The 20,355-nt window shown below is 44.9% G+C and overlaps 1 protein-coding gene across 1 annotated transcript in view; it reads left to right on the top strand.

Annotated features, from left to right (window-relative positions):
• LOC140737592 (complexin-1) overlaps positions 1 to 20,355 on the top strand; it is a 132,247-nt gene that overhangs the window by 59,481 nt on the left and 52,411 nt on the right. The window contains exon 2 of the mRNA XM_073064043.1: positions 19,631 to 19,744. Coding sequence (XP_072920144.1) covers positions 19,714 to 19,744 — 31 coding nt within the window. The 5' untranslated portion in view covers positions 19,631 to 19,713. The remainder of the gene's footprint in view (positions 1 to 19,630; positions 19,745 to 20,355) is intronic.

The following is a 20,355-nucleotide window of genomic DNA, read 5'->3' as shown; positions in this document are numbered from 1 at the left end:
CTCTGTTCGTCCATCACTGTCTGGTTTGGATCAGCTACCAAACAAGACAAGAATAGACTCCAAAGAACTGTCAGGGCTGCGGAAAGGATTATTGGTGTGAAGCTGCCCTCGATCCAGGACTTGTATGCATCTTGAGTCAGGAAGCGAGCAAGCAGCATTATTGTAGTCCCATCACACCCTGGACATCACCTGTTCCAACTTCTTCCTTCTGGTAGGTGCTTTAGGTCACTGTATGCCAGGACAAATAGGTATAAGAACAGTTTCTTTCCGTATACCATCAGACTTATGAACACTTGAATTTTAGACTATTATAAATCAAGTCCACCTGTACATTCAATGAGGTGGACCTCATTGTATATAGTTTATGATTATTTGCACTATTGTTTTTGTTTGCTTTTCATTCTGTACAGAGAGAGCTCAGGGAAACCGGCATCAAATTCCCTGTATGTGTCCTCATACCTGGCGATAATAAAGGATTCTGATTCTGTGAGGTATTCTAACCGACTGGATATATAAATATTTGGATAGGCAGGGCTAAATTAGAGACAATCAATATGGCTTTAAGCATGGTGGGCCATGTCTAACCAATCATATAGAGCTTCTCGATGAAGTTACCAAGGAAGTTAATGAAGGCAAGGTAGTGGATGTTATCGACATGAATTTTAACAAGGCCTCCGACAAAGTTCTACTTGGGAGTTTGGTCGAGAAGGTTCAGTTACTCGGCATTCAGGATGAGGTAGTAAATTGGATTAGACATTGGCTTTGTGGGAGAAGCCAGAGGGTGGTAGCAGAAGCTTGCCTCTCTGACTGGAGGCCTGTGACTCATAGTGTGCCACAGGGATCGGTGCTGTGTTTTTTTATTGCTTGTCATCTATTTCAATGATCTGGATGATAATATGGTAAACGGAATCAGCAAACTTACAGATGACACCAAGACTGTGGCTAAGTACAGCTGCAACACCATATACAGGTTTGCTGATGTGGACTGTATCAAAGGGGGTGATGAATCAGCGTACAGGAGGGAAATGGAAAACGTGGCTGAGTGGTATAATAACAACAACCTCTCCCTCAATGTCAATAAGACCAAGGAAATGATTGTAGACTTCAGGAGAGGGAAACCAGAAGTCCATGCACCAGTAATCTTCGCAGGATCAGAGGTGGAGAGGGTCAGTAACTTTAAATTTCTGGGTATCACTATCTCAGAGGACCTGTCTTGGACCCATCATATAAATATTATTGCGAAGAAAGCATGGCAGCACCTCTACCTCCTCAGGAGTCTGCAGAGGTTTGGCATGTCTTTGAAAACTTTGGCAAATTTCTATAGATCTGTGCTGGAAAGTGTGCTGACTGGCTGCATTACAGCCTGCTATAGGAGCACCAATGCCTTTGAGCGGAAAATCCTACAGAATGTAGTGGATTCAGCTCAGTACTCATGGGTAAAAACCCTCTCAACCATTGAGCACATCTATATGAAACATTACTGTAGAAGAGCAGCATCCGTCATCAAAGATCCTCACTACACAGTCCATGCTCTTTTCTCACTGCTGCCATCAAGTAGAAGGCATTGGTATCTCAGGACTCGCAACATCAGGTTCAAGAACAGTTACTACCCCTCAACCATCAGGCCATTGAACAAAAGGGAAAACTACACTCATTTAAGGACTCTGTTACATTGTTATTTCATCCTTGTTACTTAGTTATTTATTTAGAGCTTCATTTACACAGTTTGTTTACAGTTTATAATTCCTGATGTTTACAGGTACTGTTCTATAGACTTGGTAAGTATGCTCACAGGAAAAAGAAATCTCAAGGTTGCATATGGTGACACATATGTGTAACACTTCCCCAACAGACTGGTATATGTCTAGGGGAAAAGGAGATCCAGCCACTCACCAACCCCACCTCCCGTACACGCAGGGGCTGTGGGAATCAAGGTTATGCCGCGCGTACACACACAATATCAAACTCACACCAGATACCATTACGGAATACACTTTAAAGAGTTTACTAAAGCTAAAAGAGTACTAGACAATACAATATATATGAAAGGAAAGAAAAAGCAAAAGGCGCCAAACTTATCAAAGTCCAAACCACTTCGTGCACAACCATTGGAGCTGAATTATTGAAGTCTTCTGGCCACCATTCGACCCCCTCCGAACTCCTCGACTCACAGCTCAGGACCATCCGAAGTGGTCAACCAAGCACATCTATCTTTGTCTCCTCTCCTTGGGATACCTCCTAGCCTCGGACCCCCGCTTGAGGTCTGTTCCTCGCCCAGTTTACGGTATCACGTCCTCTCTCTCTCACCCCCTCACGCCGATCTCCCAAAAGCCCGCCAACAATAGTTTACAGACTCAGAAGAAAGAACAACATTAATCCCAATTGGTTAACAAAGGAATACAATTCTCCTTATCAGTAAATTTTAACCCAAACAAGCTTCCAGCACTCTCTCGCAACAAAAAAAAATCCTACTTTTAACAAAACAAAGAAGCCATTCTGAGTAACATACACAGTAACAATGAAAAAGAAGATACCCCCTTTACACTTGTATCTGATAATATATTTTACCTTGAACTTTAAACTTTGAACTTTGAGATTGGGGTGTAGTGGACAGTGAGGAAGGCTAACAATGCTTGCAGCATGACCTGGACAAGCTGGAAAAATGGCTGTTGGAAGACGGCTTAGTTTACAACCTCTTACAGTCTCCTGTGACACTGCGCTTTGGAACCTCCATACCAGTAAGTGATGCAACCAGTCAGAATGCTCCAGAGAAATTTGCAAGAGCCTTTGGAGACTGGAGTTGATTCTGAACATGACCTCATGGCTAGATTTAACCTCATAATTTCTCACAGTAGGTGAGTGTGCTGTCGGGCAATAGTGATGAAGTAGCTCACGCAGCTCTTCATGGGCACTGGCGTGATTTGGTGCCCTTTTGAAGCAGGTGTGAACCTCTGATTGTAGCAGTGAGTGATTGAAAATGTTCTAGTGTACTCCAGCCAGTTGGTTGACACAGGTTTTCAGAGCCCTACTTGGTACACCAAAGGGCCCTGACACCTGCGAGGAAGAATGTTCTGACATATTCTAAGGGATAATAGAGTAAGATTATAAGTTCAGCTTTATTTGTCACATGTACATTGAAACATACACTGAAATGTGCCATTTCTGCCAAATCAAATCGACGAGGATCATGTTGGGTACCCAAAGGTATTGCCATGCTTCTGGCACCAACTGAGCATGCCCACAACTTACTAACCCTAACCATACATCTTTGGAATGTGGGAAGAAGATCATAAGACCATAAGAAATAGAAGCAGAATTAGGTCATTTGGTCCATTGAGTCTGCTCCACCATTCAATCATGTTTGATCCTTTTTCTTCTATCTCCTCCTCAACCTCAGTTCCCGGCCTAAATTCAAGTGAGTACAGACCCAGAGCCATCAAACGTTCCTTGTATGATAACCCTTTCATTCCTGGAATCATCCTTGTGAACCTCCTCTGAACCCTCTTCAATGCCAGCACATCTTTTCTAAGATGAGGGGCCCAAAACTGTTCACAGTACTCAAGGTGAGGCTAGTGCTCACCAGTGCCTCATAAAGCCTCAGCATCACATCCTCGCTCTTGTATTCTAGACCTCTTGAAATGAATGCTAACATTGCATTTGCCTTCCTCACCACCGACTCAACCTGCAAGTTTACCTACAGGGTGTTCTGCACAAGGACTCCCAAGTCTCTCTGCATCTCAGATTCCTGGATTTTCTTCCCATTTAGAAAATAGTCTGCACATTTATTTCTACTACTAAAGTGCATGACCATGCAATTTACATCATTGTATTTAATTTGCCACTCTCTTGCCCATTCTCCTAGTCTGTCTCAGTCCTTCTGCAGCCTACCTGTTTCCTCAACACTACCTGCCCCTCCACCAATCTTCATATATCTGCAAATTTGGCAACAAAGCCATCTATTCATTATCTAAACCATTGATATACAGCATGAAAAGAAGTGGTCCCAACATCGAACCCCATGGAACACCACTAGACACTGGCAGCCAACCATAAAAGGATCATTTTATTCCCACTCACTGCCTCCTACCAAGTAGCCAATGCTCTAACCATGTTAGTAACTTTCCTGTAATACCATGGGCTCCTAACTTGGTAAGCAGCCTCATGGGTGGCACCTTGTCAAAGGCTTTCTGAAAGTCCAAATATACAACATCCACTGCATCTCCTTTATCTATCCTATTTGTAATCCCCTCAAAGAATTCCAACAGGTTCATCAGGCAGGATTTCCCATGAAGGAAACCATGCTGACTTTATCCTATCTTGTCCTGTGACACCAGGTACTCCATCATCTCATCCTTAACAATTGACTCTAACATCCTCCCAACTACTGAGGTCAGACTTTCTGGTCTATAATTTTCTTTCTCTTGCCCTCTTCCTGTCTTAGTGGAGTGACATTTGCAATTTTCCTGTCTTTCTGACACCATACCAGACTCCAGAGATTTTTGAAAGATAATTTCTAATGCCTCCACAATCTCTAATGCCACCTCTTTCAGAACCCTGGGATGCAGTTTCTCTGGTCCAGGTAACTTATGTACCTTTAGGTCTTCCAGCTTTTTGAGCACCTTCTCTCTTGTAACAGTAATTGCACCCATTTCTCTTCCTTCACACACTACAACATCAGGCATACTGCTAGTGTCTTCCACAGTGAAGACTGACGCAAGTTCATCAGCCATCTCCTTGTCCCCCGTTATTATTTCTCCTGCCTCATTTTCTAATGGTCCTATATCCACTCTCATTTCTCTTTTAGTTTTAACATACTTGAAAAAACTTTTACTATCGACTTTGGTATTATTTGCTAGTTTGCTTTTATATTTCATCTTTTCCCTTCTAATGATTTTTTTAGTTGCTCTCTGTAGGTTTTTAAAAACATCCCAATCTTCCAGCTTTCCACTAATTTTTGCTTTGTTGTATGCCCTTTCTTTTACTTTTACAATAGCTTTGAATCCCTTGTCAGCCATGGTTGTACTATTTTACCATTTGAGTATTTCTTCATTTTTGGAATACAAATGTCCTGCACCTTCCTCATTTCTCCCAGAAACTCGCACCATTGCTGCTCTGCTGTCATCCCTGCCAGCAGCTCCTTCCAATTTACTTTGGCCAACTCCTCTCTCACACCACTGTAATTTCCCTTACTCCACTGAAATACTGCTACATCAGACTTTACTTTCTTCCTATCAAATTTCAAGTTGAACTCAATCATATTGTGATCACTGTCTCCTAAGGGTTTTTTTTTAGCTTAAGCTCCCTAATCACCTCCAGTTCATTACATAACACTGAATCCAGTATAGCTGATCTCCTCGTAGGCTCAATGACAAACTGCTCTAAAAAGCCATCTCTTAGGCATTCAACAAACTCACTCTCTTGAGATCCATTTCCAACCTGATTTTCCCAATCAACCTGCATGTTAAAATTTCCAATGACTACCATAACATTACCCTCCCAGCTACTGTTGGGAGGCCTGTATATAACTGTTGTCAATGTCCTTTTACCCTTGCAGTTTCTTAATTTAACCCACAAGGATTCAACATCTTCCAATCCTAGGTCACATCTTTCTACTGATTTGATGCCATTCTTTACCAGTGCAGCCACAGCACCTTCTGCCTACCTTCCTATCCGTCCAATATAACGTGTAACCTTGGACATTCAGCTCCAAACTACAACCATCCTTCAGCCACGATTCAGTGATGACCACAACATCGTACCTGACAATCTGTAGAAGTGCAACAAGATCACCCACCTTATTTCTTATACTCCATGCATTTAGACACAACACATTGAGCACCATATTTGCTGCTTTACATCTCTAATGTTTTGATACTCAGCCTGTTGGCTGCAACTAAGTCCCATCACCTGCCTGCCCTTCCTGACAGTCTGACTGCATGTTATCTTTACTTTTTTACTATCTGCCCTTTACACTGGTTCCCAACAGCTCTGACAAACCTGCCCATGAAAATATTGGACCCCTCGGGTTCAGGTGCAACCCTTAACTTTTGAACAGGTCATACCTTCCCCCAGAAGAGATCCCAATGATCCAAGAACCTGAAGCCCTGCCCCCTGCACCAGTTCCTCAGCCATGCATTTATCTGCCAAATTATCCTGTTTCTACCCTCACTGGCACGTGGCACAGGCAGCTATCCTGAAATTACTACCCGGGGGGGGGGGGGGGGGGGAGGCCCTGCTTCTCAGCTTTCTACCTAGCTCTCTAAATTCTCTTTTCAGGATATCATTGCTTTTCCTTCCTGTGTCATTGGTACCAATACGTACCAAGACATCTGGCTCCTCCCCCTCCCTCTCCAAAATGTTGTAGACATGATCTGAAACATCCCTGACCCTGGCACCTGGGAGGCAACATAACATCCGGGTGTCCTGTTCACATCCACAGAATCTCCTGCAGGTCCCCGCACTATCGAGTCCCCTGTCACTACCACTCCCTTCTTCTCTCTCTTGCCCTTCTGCACCACGGACCCATGGTCAGTGCCTGTAACCCGGTCTCTGTGGCATTCTCCTGGGAGGTCAAGCAGTATACTTGTTTTTGAGGGGAATGGCCACAGGGGTGCTCTGCTCTAACTGCCTATTTCCATTTCTCCTGATGGTCACCCAGCCTCTCACCTCCTGCAACTTTGGGATGACTACTCCCCTGTAACTCTGATCGATGATCTCCTCACTCTCCCATACAAACCGAAGGTCATCCATTTGCTGCTCCAGATCCCTAACATGGTCTTCAAGGAGCCAGAGCACCCAGAGGAAATCCACATGGTGACAAGGAGAACATACAAACTCCTTGCAGACAACAGTGGGAATTGAACCCTGATCTTTTAACTGGCGATATAATACCATTACGCTAACTGTTCCACTGACGTGGCACACATGCTTGGCATGGGTACGTGCCAAGAGGCAGCTTCCTCTTGGTGGAGACTCCAAAGTTAGTGGCTGCATTCTCCAATGGGAGAGGGTCAGTTGTTTAGGGCTGAAGTGAGGAGAACTCTCTTCTCTCAGAGGCTAACCAATCTGTGGAAAGTTCTTATCAGGAAAATTGTGGCAACTCATATGGCAGCTAAGATGCATGCATCTTATGACACTAAAGGAAGCGAGGGAGATGGAAATTGTTGGGTCAGTGGTCTGCCTCTGTAATGAATGTTTCAGGTTGTTTGAGGAGCTCCACATCATTGACTGTGCACAAAGCCTGATGCAATCCACCAGCTCAGTATTTGTTGATCACATTGCGGAGCCTGGCTGTGGAGAAAGCTGCAGATGAACATTGATTCTGTGCCAACAGAATATAAAAATATAGAGCCCGCACTGTCCCAGGTCACTCTGCAGTTTGAAATATCTCGGTTGGAAGAATTTCATCATTTAGCATATCAAAAATCAATCTGAGTTCTAGTTCTGGAGTTCAAGTTCAAGTTCAAGTTTAATTGTCACTCAACTGTACCTATGGTTACAGCCAAATGAAACGGCGTTCCTCCGGGGCCAAGGTGCAAACACAGACTAACGTTCATACACAGCACATAAAATTTTGATAGCAGAAAAACATACTGTTACAAAGAAATAAAATAATAATAATATAACCCAAGTCCCTGACTGTCACGGCCTATGGATTGATGTCGCACAAATGTTGTCCTGGAACCATGTTTCTGGAAGAGCAAACACATAGCGATTCCTCATCTCACGCAGTGCAGCATGCAGACATGGAATTGAATTGAATTGACTTCCCTTACTGTGAAGAATTACATCCTTCACAGACTTGAGGAGTAAAAATCTTTACATTATGTCTCCATCTGAATGTGCAATGTGCAAATTATATTAATTTGTAATAAAGAGTATGTAACATAAGATATACAACAGGGCAGTCAATAGCTTAGAAATGCAATTGTGTCAGCGTAAATTAATCAGTTTGATGGCCTGGTGGAAGAAGCTGTCCTGGAACCTACTGGTCCTGGCTTTAATGCTATGGTACTGTTTTCCAGATGGTAGCAGCTGGAACAGTTTATGGTTGGGGTGACTCAGGTCCAAAATAATCCTTCAAGCCCTTTTTACACACCTGTCCTTGTAAATGTCATGAATAGTGGGAAGTTCACATCTACAGATGAACTGGGCTGTCCGCACCACTCCCTGCAGAGTCCTGAGATTGAAAGAAGTATAATTCCCATACCAGGCAGTGATGCAGCCAGTCAGGATGCTCTCAATTGTGCCACTGTAGAAAGTTCTTAACATTTGGAAACTCATGCCAAACCTCTTCAACTGTCTGAGGTGAAAGAAGCGCTGTTGTGCTTTTTTCACCACACAGCCGGTATGTACAGACCACATGAGATCCTTGGTGATGTGGATGCTGAGGAACTTAAAGCTATTTACCCTCTCAAACCCAGATCCATTGATTTCAATAGGGGTTAGTCCATCTTCATTCCAGCTCCTTTGTTCTTGCGACATTGAGGGAGAGGTTGTTTTCTTGACACCACTGTGTCAGGGTGATGACTTCTTCCCTGTAGGCCAACACGAGGAAATCTGCAGATGCTGGAAATTCAAGCAACACACACAAAATGCTGGTGGAAAGCAGCAGGCCAGGCAGCATCTATAGGGAGAAGCGCTGTCGACGTTTCGGGCCGAGACCCTTCGTCAGGACTAACTGAAAGGAAAGATAGTAAGAGATTTGAAAGTAGGAGGGGGAGGGGAAAATGCAAAATGATAGGAGAAGACCGGAGGGGGTGGGGTGAAGCTGAGAGCCAGAAAGGTGATTGGCAAAAGGGATACAGAGCTAGAGAAGGGAAAGGATCATGGGACGGGAGGCCTAGGGAGAAAGGGGGAGGGGAGCACCAGAGGGAGATGGAGAACAGGCAGAGTGATGGGCAGAGAGAGAAAGAAAAAAAAGGAGGGGGGAAAAACAAAAAAAACTAAATATATCGGATGGGGTAAGAAGGGGAAGAGGGGCATTAACAGAAATTGGAGAAGTCAATGTTCATGCCATCAGGTTGGAGGCTACCCAGCCGGTATATAAGGTGTTGTTCCTCCAACCTGAGTGTGGCTTCATCTTGACAGTAGAGGAGGCTATGGATAGACATATCAGAATGGGAATGGGACGTGGAATTAAAATGTGTGGCCACTGGGAGATCCTGCTTTCTCTGGCAGACAGAGCGTAGATGTTCAGCGAAACGGTCTCCCAGTCTGCATCGGGTCTTACCAATATATAAAAGGCCACACCGGGAGCACTGGATGCAGTATACCACACCAGCTGACTCACAGGTGAAGTGTCGCCTCACCTGGAAGGACTGTCTGGGGCCCTGAATGGTGGTGAGGGAGGAAGTGTAAGGGCAGGTGTAGCACTTGTTCCACTTACAAGGATAAGTGCCAGGAGGGAGATCGGCGGGAAGGGATGGGGGGGAATGAATGGACAAGGGAGTCGCGTAGGGAGTGATCCCTGCGGAAAGCAGAAAGGGGGGGGAGGGAAAGATGTGCTTGGTAGTGGGATCCCGTTGGAGGTGGCGGAAGTTACGGAGAATTATACGTTGGATCCGGAAGCTGGTGGGGTGGGGTGGCTCCCACTACGAAGCACATCTTTCCCTCCCCCTTCTTTCTGCTTTCCACAGGGATCGCTCCCTACGCGACTCCCTTGTCCATTCATTCCCCCCCATTCCTTCCCACCGAGAAAGCTGGATCTCCCAGTGGCCACACATTTTAATTCTACGTCCCATTCCCATTCTGATATGACTATCCATGGCCTCCTCTACTGTCAAGATGAAGCCACACTCAGGTTGGAGGATTAATACCTTATATACCAGCTGGGTAGCCTCCAACCTGAGGGACCCCTGTGTTGAGAGTCAGAGGGGTGGAGGTGAGGGAGCCCACTCTTACCATCTGCCAGCGATCTGACAGGAAGTCCAGGATCCAGCTACACAAGGCAGGGTGAAGGCCAAGGTCTCTGAGCTTCTTGTTGAGCCTAGGGGGAATTATGGTGTTGAATGTTGAACTATAGTTCAAGTACAGCATTCTCACATTGGCATCCTTCTTCTCCAGATGTGTAAGGATGGTATGTAGAGCTGTGGCTATTGTGTCAACTGTCAATTGGTTGTGTCAGTAGGTGAATTGTAGGGGGTCCAGTTTGGGTGGTAGCATGCTGCAGATATAATCTTTGACCAGCCTCTCAAAGCATTTGCTTATTATTGAGGTGAGTGTGACAGGACACCAGTCATTCAGGCATGTTACCTCGATCTTTTTAGGTACAGGGATAATGATGGATGTTTCGAAGCAGGAGGGCACTCTACACTGGGAGAGGGAGAGATTAAGAATATGTGTAAACACACCTGCCAATTGTGCCGCGCACATCCTGAGTACTTGCCCTGGGATACCATTTGGTCCCGCAGCCTTGCGACTGTCCACCCGTTGGAAACACCTGCGTACTTCAGCCTCAGAGATGACCAAGCTGCTGGTCACATCACCTGCAGATCTCCTCAGGGGCTCAGTATTGGTGACATCGAATCGAGCATAAAAAAGATTGAGCTCATCTAAGAGAGAGGCAGCAATGTTGGCAGCACAACTGCATTTAGCTTTGAAGTCTGCGATGGTGTGCAGACCTTGCTGTAAGCTGCATGTGTTGTTAGTGGAGAGTTGTGTCTGGATCTTGTCCCTCCATTGTCGTTCCACTGCATGCAACCAGCACGTTCTCCCACACTTTGATGGAAGAACCAGCCCCCAACCCAGTGCAGAATTGAGTAGCACACAGACAGCATCTCCTTCCCCAGGGTCCGCAAAAGACAGCGCTGAGGCCTGGTAACTGGCCCTCAACAATCACAGGGTAATTAAAATACTCAGCGGGCCGGGTAGTCTATGGTCATAGAGCAGTACAGCCTGGGAACAGCCCTTCAGCCCACCTCCAATGTGCTTATCTGTACCCATCCCACCAGCCGGTATTAATTCCAAATCTCTGTGCTCTCTTCAGTGAGGTACCTGTCCATTTGCCTCTTAGATTTCATAACTGTTCTCCCTTGCTTTCCCTACACTCAAGGAGTCACTAATCAGGCTATTGAGACTTTTCTATCTTCATTCTTTGTAGAACTGGTATGCTCCAGAATATCTGTGTCCCAGCCCCTGAGCTCACTACCCCCTACTGTCTTTCTCCAAGTCAAAGTATTCACTTAAAACCTGATCCATTTCCCTTGGGTCCACACATACATCATCACAAGTCTGACACCCAGGAGTCAACAAGCCCTCTGCCTCAGGATCCTCAACTTGCTGAGCAACAGACACATTAGGTAGGGATAATCAGCCTGATTATTCTCAAAATTGGTTCTCCACAAGGTTGTGTCCTCGGCCCCCTACTTTATTCCCCCTCAGCCCCTACTCCACTCCCCCTCGGCCCTTACTCTACTCCCCCCTCAGCCCCTACCCTACTCTCCCTCGGCCCCCTGCCCTACTCTCCCTCAGTCTCCTATCCTACTCCCCCTTGGCCCCCTACTTTATTCCCCCTCGGCCCCTACCCTACTCTACTCCGTCACTACTTTACTCCCCCTTGACCTCCTACCCTACTCCATCTCAGCCCCTACTCTACTCCTCCTCGGCCCCTACTCTACTCCCCCTTGGCTCCTAATCTACTCCCCCTCGGTCCCTACTCTACTCCCCCTTGGCCCTAATCTACTCCCCCTCGGCCCCCATTCTACTCCCCCTCGGCCCGTACTCTACTCCCCCTCAGCCCTACTCTACTCCCCTTCGGCACCTACTCTTCTCCCTGCACTCACGACTGTAAGGCCAAATTCTACTCGAACTTCATCTGTTAGTTTGCAGATGACACCACGTAGTGGGCCGTATCTCATTTAATGGAGAGTTGGAGTACAGAAAGGAGATCGAGAGCTTAGTGGCACAGTGTCCTAATGATAACCTTTTCCCTCAGTGGAATAAAACTAAAGAGCTGCTGATTGGTCTCAGTGGGGAGGGGTACACACTCTCCTGTCTACATCAATCATGTTCAGGTTGACAGTCTCACGTCCGTAGCACTGAACTTCACCAATAGACTGTGCCAGTCCAGCTATAAGACACAGGAGCAGAATTACTGACCCTGAGGAACACCACTAGTCACCAGCAGTGAACCAGAAAAGGCCTCCTTTATTCCCACTCACCTTCTCCTGCCTGTCAGCCATTCCTCTATCCATGCAAGTATCTAGCCTGTAACACAATAAGATTTTATCTTGTTAAACAGCCTCATGTGTGGCACCTTATCAAATGCCTTCTGAAAATCCAAGTAAATGACATCCACTGCCTCTCCTTTGTCCACCCTGCTTGTTATTTCTTTGAAGAATTCTAACAGATTTGTCAGGCAACATTACCCTTTACAGAAACCATGCTTGCTTTGACTTATTTTATCATTAGTGTCCAAGTATCTCGAAACCTCATCCTTAATAATAGACTCCAGCACTTTCCCAAACACTGAGGTTAGGCTAACTGCCCTATAATTTCCTTTCTTTTGCCTCCCTCCCTTCTTAAAGAGTGTAGTGACATTTGCAATTTTCCAGGCCTCCAGGACTATGTCAGAATCAAGTGATTCTTGACAGGTCATGACCAATGCATCTGTTATTTCTTCAGCAACCTCTCCCAGGACTTTGGGACGTAGTCCATCTGGCCCAGGTGGCTTATCCACCTTAAGACCTTTCAGTTTGCCTGGCACTTTTTCCTTTGTAATAGCAAAAGCACTCACTCCTGCTCCCTGACACTCACAGACTTCTGGCACACTGCTAGTGTCTTCCATGGACACAAAAGCTCACTAACACCTCCGATTCCTCAGAAGGCTGAAGAAATTTGTCATGTTCCTGTCAACCCTTACTAATTTTATTGATGCACCATGGAAAGCATCCTATCTGGATGGATCACAGCTTGGAATAGAAAATGCTCTGCAAGGAACTGCAGAGAGTTCTGAACACAGCTCAGCACATCATGGAAACCAGCCTTCTCACCATGTCTATGCTTCTTGCTGCCTCAGTAAAGTATAATCAAAGACCCTAGACATTCTCTCTTTTCCCCTCTCCCATCAGGCAGAGATGCAAAAACTTGAAAGCACAGCCCACCTGGTTCAGGACAGCTTCTAACCCGCTGTTGTAATAATATTGGATGGTTTGTTGGAGATTAGAAGAATGAAGGGAGATCTCATTGAAAACTATCAAATGTTGAAAGGATTGGAGAGAGTGGATGAGGAGAGGATGTTTTGTTTAGTGGGGGTGTCTAGGGCCAGCTTCAGAATTGGGAGACAACCATTTAGAACAGAGATGAGGAAAAATTTCTTCAGCCAAAGGGTGGTGAATCTGTGGAATTCATTGCCACAGACGGCTGTGCAGGCAAAGCCATTTGATGTATTTAAAGCAGAGGTTGATAGGTTCTTAATTAATCAGAGTGTCAAAGGTTACAGAGAGAAGGCAGAAGAATGGGATTGAGAGGGGTGATGGAGTAGCGGAGCAGACTTAGTAGGCCAAATGGCCTTTTTCTGTTCCTATGCCTTAGGTGGACCTCACAGTCTACCTTGATATGATCTGCACCTTATTGTCTACCTGCACTGCACTTCCTCTGTAGCTGTTACACTTCATTCTATAATGTTATTGTTTTACCTTGTTCTATCTCAATGCACTGTGTAATGATCTGATCTGTACAAACAGTCTGCAAGACAAGTTTTTCATTGTACTTTGGTACATGTGACAATAATAAACCAATTCCGATTCCAATTCCCTTGCCAATCTTTTATTCTTATTTTTGTAGTTTCTTATTTATTTAGAGATACACTGTGGAACAGGCCCTCCCGCCCCAACAAGCCACACCATCCAGGAACCACCAAGTTAACCTCAGCCTAATTACAGGACCATTTACAATGACCAATAACCTACTGACCGGTACGTCTTTGGACTAGGAGAGAGACCCACACAGTCACGGGGGAACATACAAACAGATGGCACCAGAAACATAGAAACAGAAAACCTACAGCACAATACAGGCCCTTTGACCTACAAAGCTGTGCCGAACATGTCGCTGCCTTAGAACTACCTAGGCTTTACCAGAATTGAACACTGAACTCTAAACTCCAACACCCCGAGCCATAACAGTGTCACACTAAATGCTACGGTACAGTAGCACCCCAACTTTCTTATAGAGTCTTTAAAGATTTTCCTTTATCACATATGATTGCTCCTTATTCCCTCCTGACTTCTTTCATAAGTGTAATCCTCATCTCTTTCACTCTTCAAGGAGTTCATGATCTCTACTGTTTATACCTAACGTATACCTCCATCTTTTTTCCTTACCTATCTCTTAATATCCTAAGGTCTACCAATGTGACAGCTTACCCCTTCATGCCCCGACCAATCAAGAATCTATCAACCTCTGCCTTAAATATATGTAAAGACTTGGCCCCCACAGATGTCTGTGACAACGGATTCCACAGATTCACCACTCTCTGGCTAAAGAAATTCCTCCTCATCTCCATTCTAAAAGGATGTTCCTCTATTCTGAGGCTTTCCACCATTCAATAGATTTCAATTTGGTCACCTCTCATTCGTCTGAATTCTAGTGAATAAAGGCCCAGAGCCATCAAACACTCTTCATATGACAAGCCATTCAATCCTGGAATAATTTTCATGAACCTCCTTTGAACCCTCTCCAGTTTCAGCACATCCTTTCTAAGATAATGTTCACAATACCCCAAGTGAGGCGTCACCAGTGCTTTATAAAGTATCAACATTACATCCTTGCTTTTATATCCTAGTCCTCTTAAAATAGAACCATAGAACCATAGAACACTACAACACAGTACAGGCCCTTCAGCCCTTCATGTTGTGCTGACCCATATAATCCTTTTAAAAAAAGTACTAAACCCACACTACCCCATAACCCTCCTTTTTTCTTTCATCCATGTGCCTGTCCAAGAGGCTCTTAAATACCCCTAATGTTTTAGTCTTCACCACCATCCCTGGCAAGTCATTCCAGTCACTCACAACCCTCTGTGTAAAAAATTTACCCCTGATGTCTCCTCTAAACTTCCCTCCCTTAATTTTGCCCTCTGATGTTTGCTATTGGTGCCCTGGGAAACAGGTACTGACTATCCACCCTATCTATGCCTCTCATAATCTTGTAGACCTCCATCAAGTCCCCTCTCATTCTTCTACACTCCAAAGAGAAAAGTCCCAGCTCTGCTAACCTTGCTTCATATGACTTGTTCTCCAAACCAGGCAACATCCTGGTAAATCTCCTCTGCACCCTCTCCATAGCTTCCACATCCTTCCTATAATGAGGTGACCAGAATTGAACACAATACTCTAAGTGCGGTCTCACCAGAGATTTGTAGAGTTGCAACATGACCTCTCCACGCTTGAACTCAATCCCCCTGTTAATGAAGCCTAACATCCCATAAGCCTTCTTAACTACCTACCAACCTGTGCAGCGACCTTGAGGGATGTATGGATTTGAACCCCAAGGCCCCTTTGTTCATCCACACTCTTAAGTAATTGACCATTAATCCTGTACTCAGTCTTCTGGTTTGTCCTTCCAAAATGCATCACCTCACACTTGTCCAGATTGAACTCCATCTGCCATTTTTCTGCCCAACTCTGCAGCCTGTCTATATCCTCTTGTAACCTTCGACCACCTACAGCTCCATCCACAACTCCTCCAATCTTCGTGTCATCCGCAAACTTACTCACCCATCAAACTTCCACCTCTACATCCAGATCATTTATAAAAATCACAAATAGCAGGGGTCCCAGGACAGATTCCTGCGGCACTCCACTAGTCACCGATCTCCAGGCAGAATACTTTCCTTCCACAACTGCCCTCTGCTTTCTTCCTTTAAGCCAATTTTTTATCCAAACAGTCAAGGTTCCACTTATCCCATGCCTCATGACTTTCTGGATGAGTCTCTCATGAGGGACCTTGTCAAGTGCTTTGCTAAAGTCCATGTAGACCACATCCACTGCCCTACCCGCATCAATTTCTTTTGTTACCTCTTCAAAGAACTCAATCAGGCTCGTGAGGCACGATCTTCCCTTCACAAAGCCATGTTGACTATCCATGAGTAGACTGTACTTCTCCAAATGCTCGTAGATCCTATCCTTAAGAAACCTTTCCAGTAGTTTGCATACCACCGACGTAAGATTCACCGGTCTATAGTTCCCAGGTTTCTCCCTATTACCTTTTTTAAACAAGGGAATTACATTTGCCATTCTCCAGTCCTCCAGCACTTACCCTGCAGCCAAAGAGGCTTCAAAGATCATAGCTAATGCTCCTGCGATCTCTTCTCTCAATTCCCACAACAACCTGGGGTGTATCATATCTGGCCCTAGGGATTTATCAATCTTAATGTTTTTAAGAAGATCCAGCACTTCTTCTTCCTTAATCTCCACATTGTCCAGCACACAGGCCCACTCTACTTCGACCTCATCCTGATCAAGATCCTTTTCACTTGTGAATACTGAAGCAAAGTATTCATTTAAGACCTCCCCAACCTCCTCCGCCTCCAGGCACATGTTGCCCTCTTTATCCTTTAGCGGTCCCACCTTTGTTCTCATCATCCTCCTATTCTTCACATACGCATAGAACGCCTTGGGGTTCTCCTTAATCCTGCATGCCTTCTCATGCCCCCTTTGAGCTCTCCTAAATCCTTTCTTTAGCTCCTTCTTGGCTACCCTATATTTCTCACAAGCCCCTCCTACTTCCTGCTTCTTATATCTAACATATGCTTCCTTTTTCCTCTTGACTATTTGCCTCACATGTTTCGTCAGCCACAGTTCCCTTTTCCTACCATTTTTTCCTTGCCTCAGAGGGACAAACCTATCCTGAACCCAGCTCAAGTGGTCCCTAAACTTCTCCCACATTACTTCTGTGCTTTTCCCTTTGAACATCTGTTTCCAATTTACTCTCGTTAGTTCCTGCCTCATTCCTTCCTCATTCCTTCAAAGTTAGCCTTTCCCCAGTTAAGCACTTTACCATTTTGTCTGATTTTATCCCCTTCCATAGCTATGCTGAAGCTAAGGGAGTTGTGGTCACTCTCACCAAAATGCTCCCCCACCAAGAGGTCTGTCACTTGACCAGGTTCATTACCTAGAACTAGATCCAGTATAGCCTCTCCTCTCGTTGGCTGGTCCACATACTGTGTCAGGAATCCTTCTTGAACACACCTGACAAATTCAGCCCCATCTATCCCCTTTGCACTCAGGAGGTGCCAGTCAATATGACGGAAGTTGAAATCACCCATAACAACTACCCTGTATTTCCTGCACCATTCTAAAATCTGCCTGCTTATCTGCTCCTCGGTGTCCTGAGGGCTATTTGGGGGCTTATAGACTACTCCCAGCACAGTGATTGATCCCTTCCTATTTCTGACTTCCACCCAGACTGACTCTGTGGACACTCCTTCTGCAGCGTCCTCGCTTTCTATAGCTGTGATACTATCCCTGACCAGCAATGCCACTCCCCCCGCCCCTTTTCTACCTCCCATCCTATTCCTTTTAAAACACCTGAACTCCAGGACCTGCATCATCCAATCCTGCCCTTCTTTCAACCAAGTTTCAGTAACGGCCACAACATCGTAGTTCCACGTACTAATCCATGCTCTAAGTTCATCCTCCTTGTTCCTAATACTCCTAGCATTGAAATAGACATATTTCAACCCCTTTAACTGGCTACAATTATGTTCTGTCCCCTGCCTGTCCTTCCTCATCAACTCAGAACTCTTAGCATCATGCCCTTGTCCTTCTACCTTAATCCCTGCACTCATATTCTGATTCCCAACCCCCTGCCAAACTAGTTTAAATCCTCCCCAACAGCTCTTATTAAACCTGCTCGCCAGGATATTGGTCCCCCTGGGATTCAGGTGCAACCCGTCCTTTTTGTACAGGTCACACCCGCCCCAAAAGAGGTCCCAATGATCCAGAAATCTGAATCCCTGCCCCTTGCTCTAATCCCTCAGTCACGCATTTATCCTCCACCTCATTCTATTCCTATACTCACTATCGTGTGGCACAGGCAGTAATCCCAAGATTACTACCTTTGAGGTCCTGCTTTTCAATTTCCTTCCTAACTCCCTGTAGTCTTCTTTCAGGACCTCTTCCCTTTTCCTTCCTATGTCATTGGTACCAATATGTACCACGACCTCTCGCTGTTCGCCCTCCCACCGCAGGATATCTTGGACACTAACATCACATTTGCCTTCCTCAACCTGCAAATTAACCTTAAGGGAATCCTGCACAGTACTTCTGCGCCTCAGATTTTTAAATTTTCTCTGCATTTAGGAAACAGTCTACCTTCTTATTTCTTCTACCAATGTGCATGACCATACACTTCCTGACACTATATTCCATCTGCCACTTCTTTACCCATTCTCCTATTCTGTCTGTCCATCTGTAGCCTCTCTATTTCCACAAATCTACCTACCCCTCCACCTGTCTTCATGTCATCTGCAAATTTTGCAACAAAGCCATTAATTCCATCATCCAAATCATTGACAAGTAATGTAAAAATAATCGGTCCCAACTCAAACCCCCGTGGAACGCCACTAGTCACCAGAAACTAATCAGAAAAGGCTCTCTTTATTCCCACTCTTTGCCTCCTGCCAAACAGCCACTACTTTATCCATGCTAGAATTTTTCCTGTAATACCATGGGCTCGAAACATGTTAGGCAGCCTCACATATGGCACCTGTCAAAAGCCTTCTGAAAATCCAAGTACACAACATCAGCTGATTCTCCTGCTTGTTATTTCTTCAAAGATTTCCACAGATATGTCAGGCAAGATTCTCCCTTGAAAAAACTATGCTGACTATGGCCTATTTCATCATATGCCTCCAAGTACCCTGAGACCTCATCCTTAATAATCAACTCCAACATCTTCCCAACTACTGAGGTCAGACTAACTGGCCTATAGTTTCCTTTCTTCTGACTCTCTCCCTTCTTGAAGAGTGGAGTGACATTTGAGATCTTCCAATCTTCTGGAACCAATACAGAATCTAGTGATTCTTGAAAGATCTTTACTAATACCTCCATGATCTCTTCAGCCACCTCTTTCAGAAATTTGGGGTGTATGCCATCTGGTCCAGGTGACTTATCCACCTTCAGACTTTTCAGTTTCCCAAGAAACTTCTCCATAATTATGGTAACTTCACACCCTTCTGCCCCCTAAAGCTCTGGATCTTCCACCATGAAGACTGAAGCAAAATACTTTTTAGTTCATCTGCCATTTCCTTATCCCCTATTACACGTCCTCCAGCACCATTTTCCAGTGGTCCGATATCCACTCTCGCCTCTCTTTTACACTTTTTGTATCCTCTTTAATATTATTGGCTAGCTTACCCTCATATTCCATCTCTTCCATCTTAATGACTTTTTGTTGCTTTCTGTAGGTTTTTAAAAGCTTCCCATTCCTTTAACTTCCCACTAACCTTGGTAAATGCCCTCTGCAACCTCTTTAAAGTTTCCACATCCTTTCTATACTGAGGCAACCAGACCAGAACACAATATTCCAACTATAGTTCCTGTAGATATTAGCCTGCTTAAGCTCAAATGTATTTAAAAAATAATTGCCTCGCACTGATGTTAATAGTTTCATTGTGCTCTTTCAGGTCATCAGCCTTGAGTAACCATTTCTGTGTAACATTCATGTAAGAACTGGAATTGAAGACACAAACGATCACCAGAAGAAATCATGGACTTTGTTATGAAACAGGCTCTGGGAGGTAAGTGAGCACTGGGGTACAGGAATTCGCTCAGGAGTTGTACAACCTCAGAAAAGATATTCAGCAAAAATTGCTGGGAGAGCGCCAACAGATTGGAACTGGGTGCAGAACAAAGAATTGAGCATTGAATAATCTGGATGCATAGCATTTGAGTGCAACTCTTTCTTCATGAATAGGCTGCAAGTCTATCATTGTATCTTAGAGATCATGAATCTATCATTTTCTTGAACACAGTAACAGGAATCAGAGTAGACCACTTAGCTCCTCCAGCCTGCCCTGCCACTCAATATGATCTTATCTGCTTCAGGCCCTAACAACTCAATCAAATTGTTAATCCTTCAAACACGTATCTAGTGTCTCTGAGCTACCTACAATGATCTAACCTCCACACCTGCAGGATGTGCAAGGTGTAACTTAGAGCACAGAACAGTACAGTGTAGTACAAGGCCTTAGGCCCTCAATGCCGTTCTGACCTTTTAATTACTCTAAGATCAATCTAATGCTTCCGTTCTACATAGTCTTTTAGGATGTCATTAGTTTGAACCTGTTCATATTGAACTAATATGGCAGGGGGATGGGAACCAGCACGATAGAGCTGAGGATGAGACAGC

This window comes from Hemitrygon akajei, chromosome 13 (assembly GCF_048418815.1).
Source record: "Hemitrygon akajei chromosome 13, sHemAka1.3, whole genome shotgun sequence".
NCBI classification, from domain to species: domain Eukaryota; kingdom Metazoa; phylum Chordata; class Chondrichthyes; order Myliobatiformes; family Dasyatidae; genus Hemitrygon; species Hemitrygon akajei.
The sequence above is the reverse complement of the archived record's forward strand: the minus strand, read 5'-3'. Positions and strand labels throughout refer to the sequence as shown.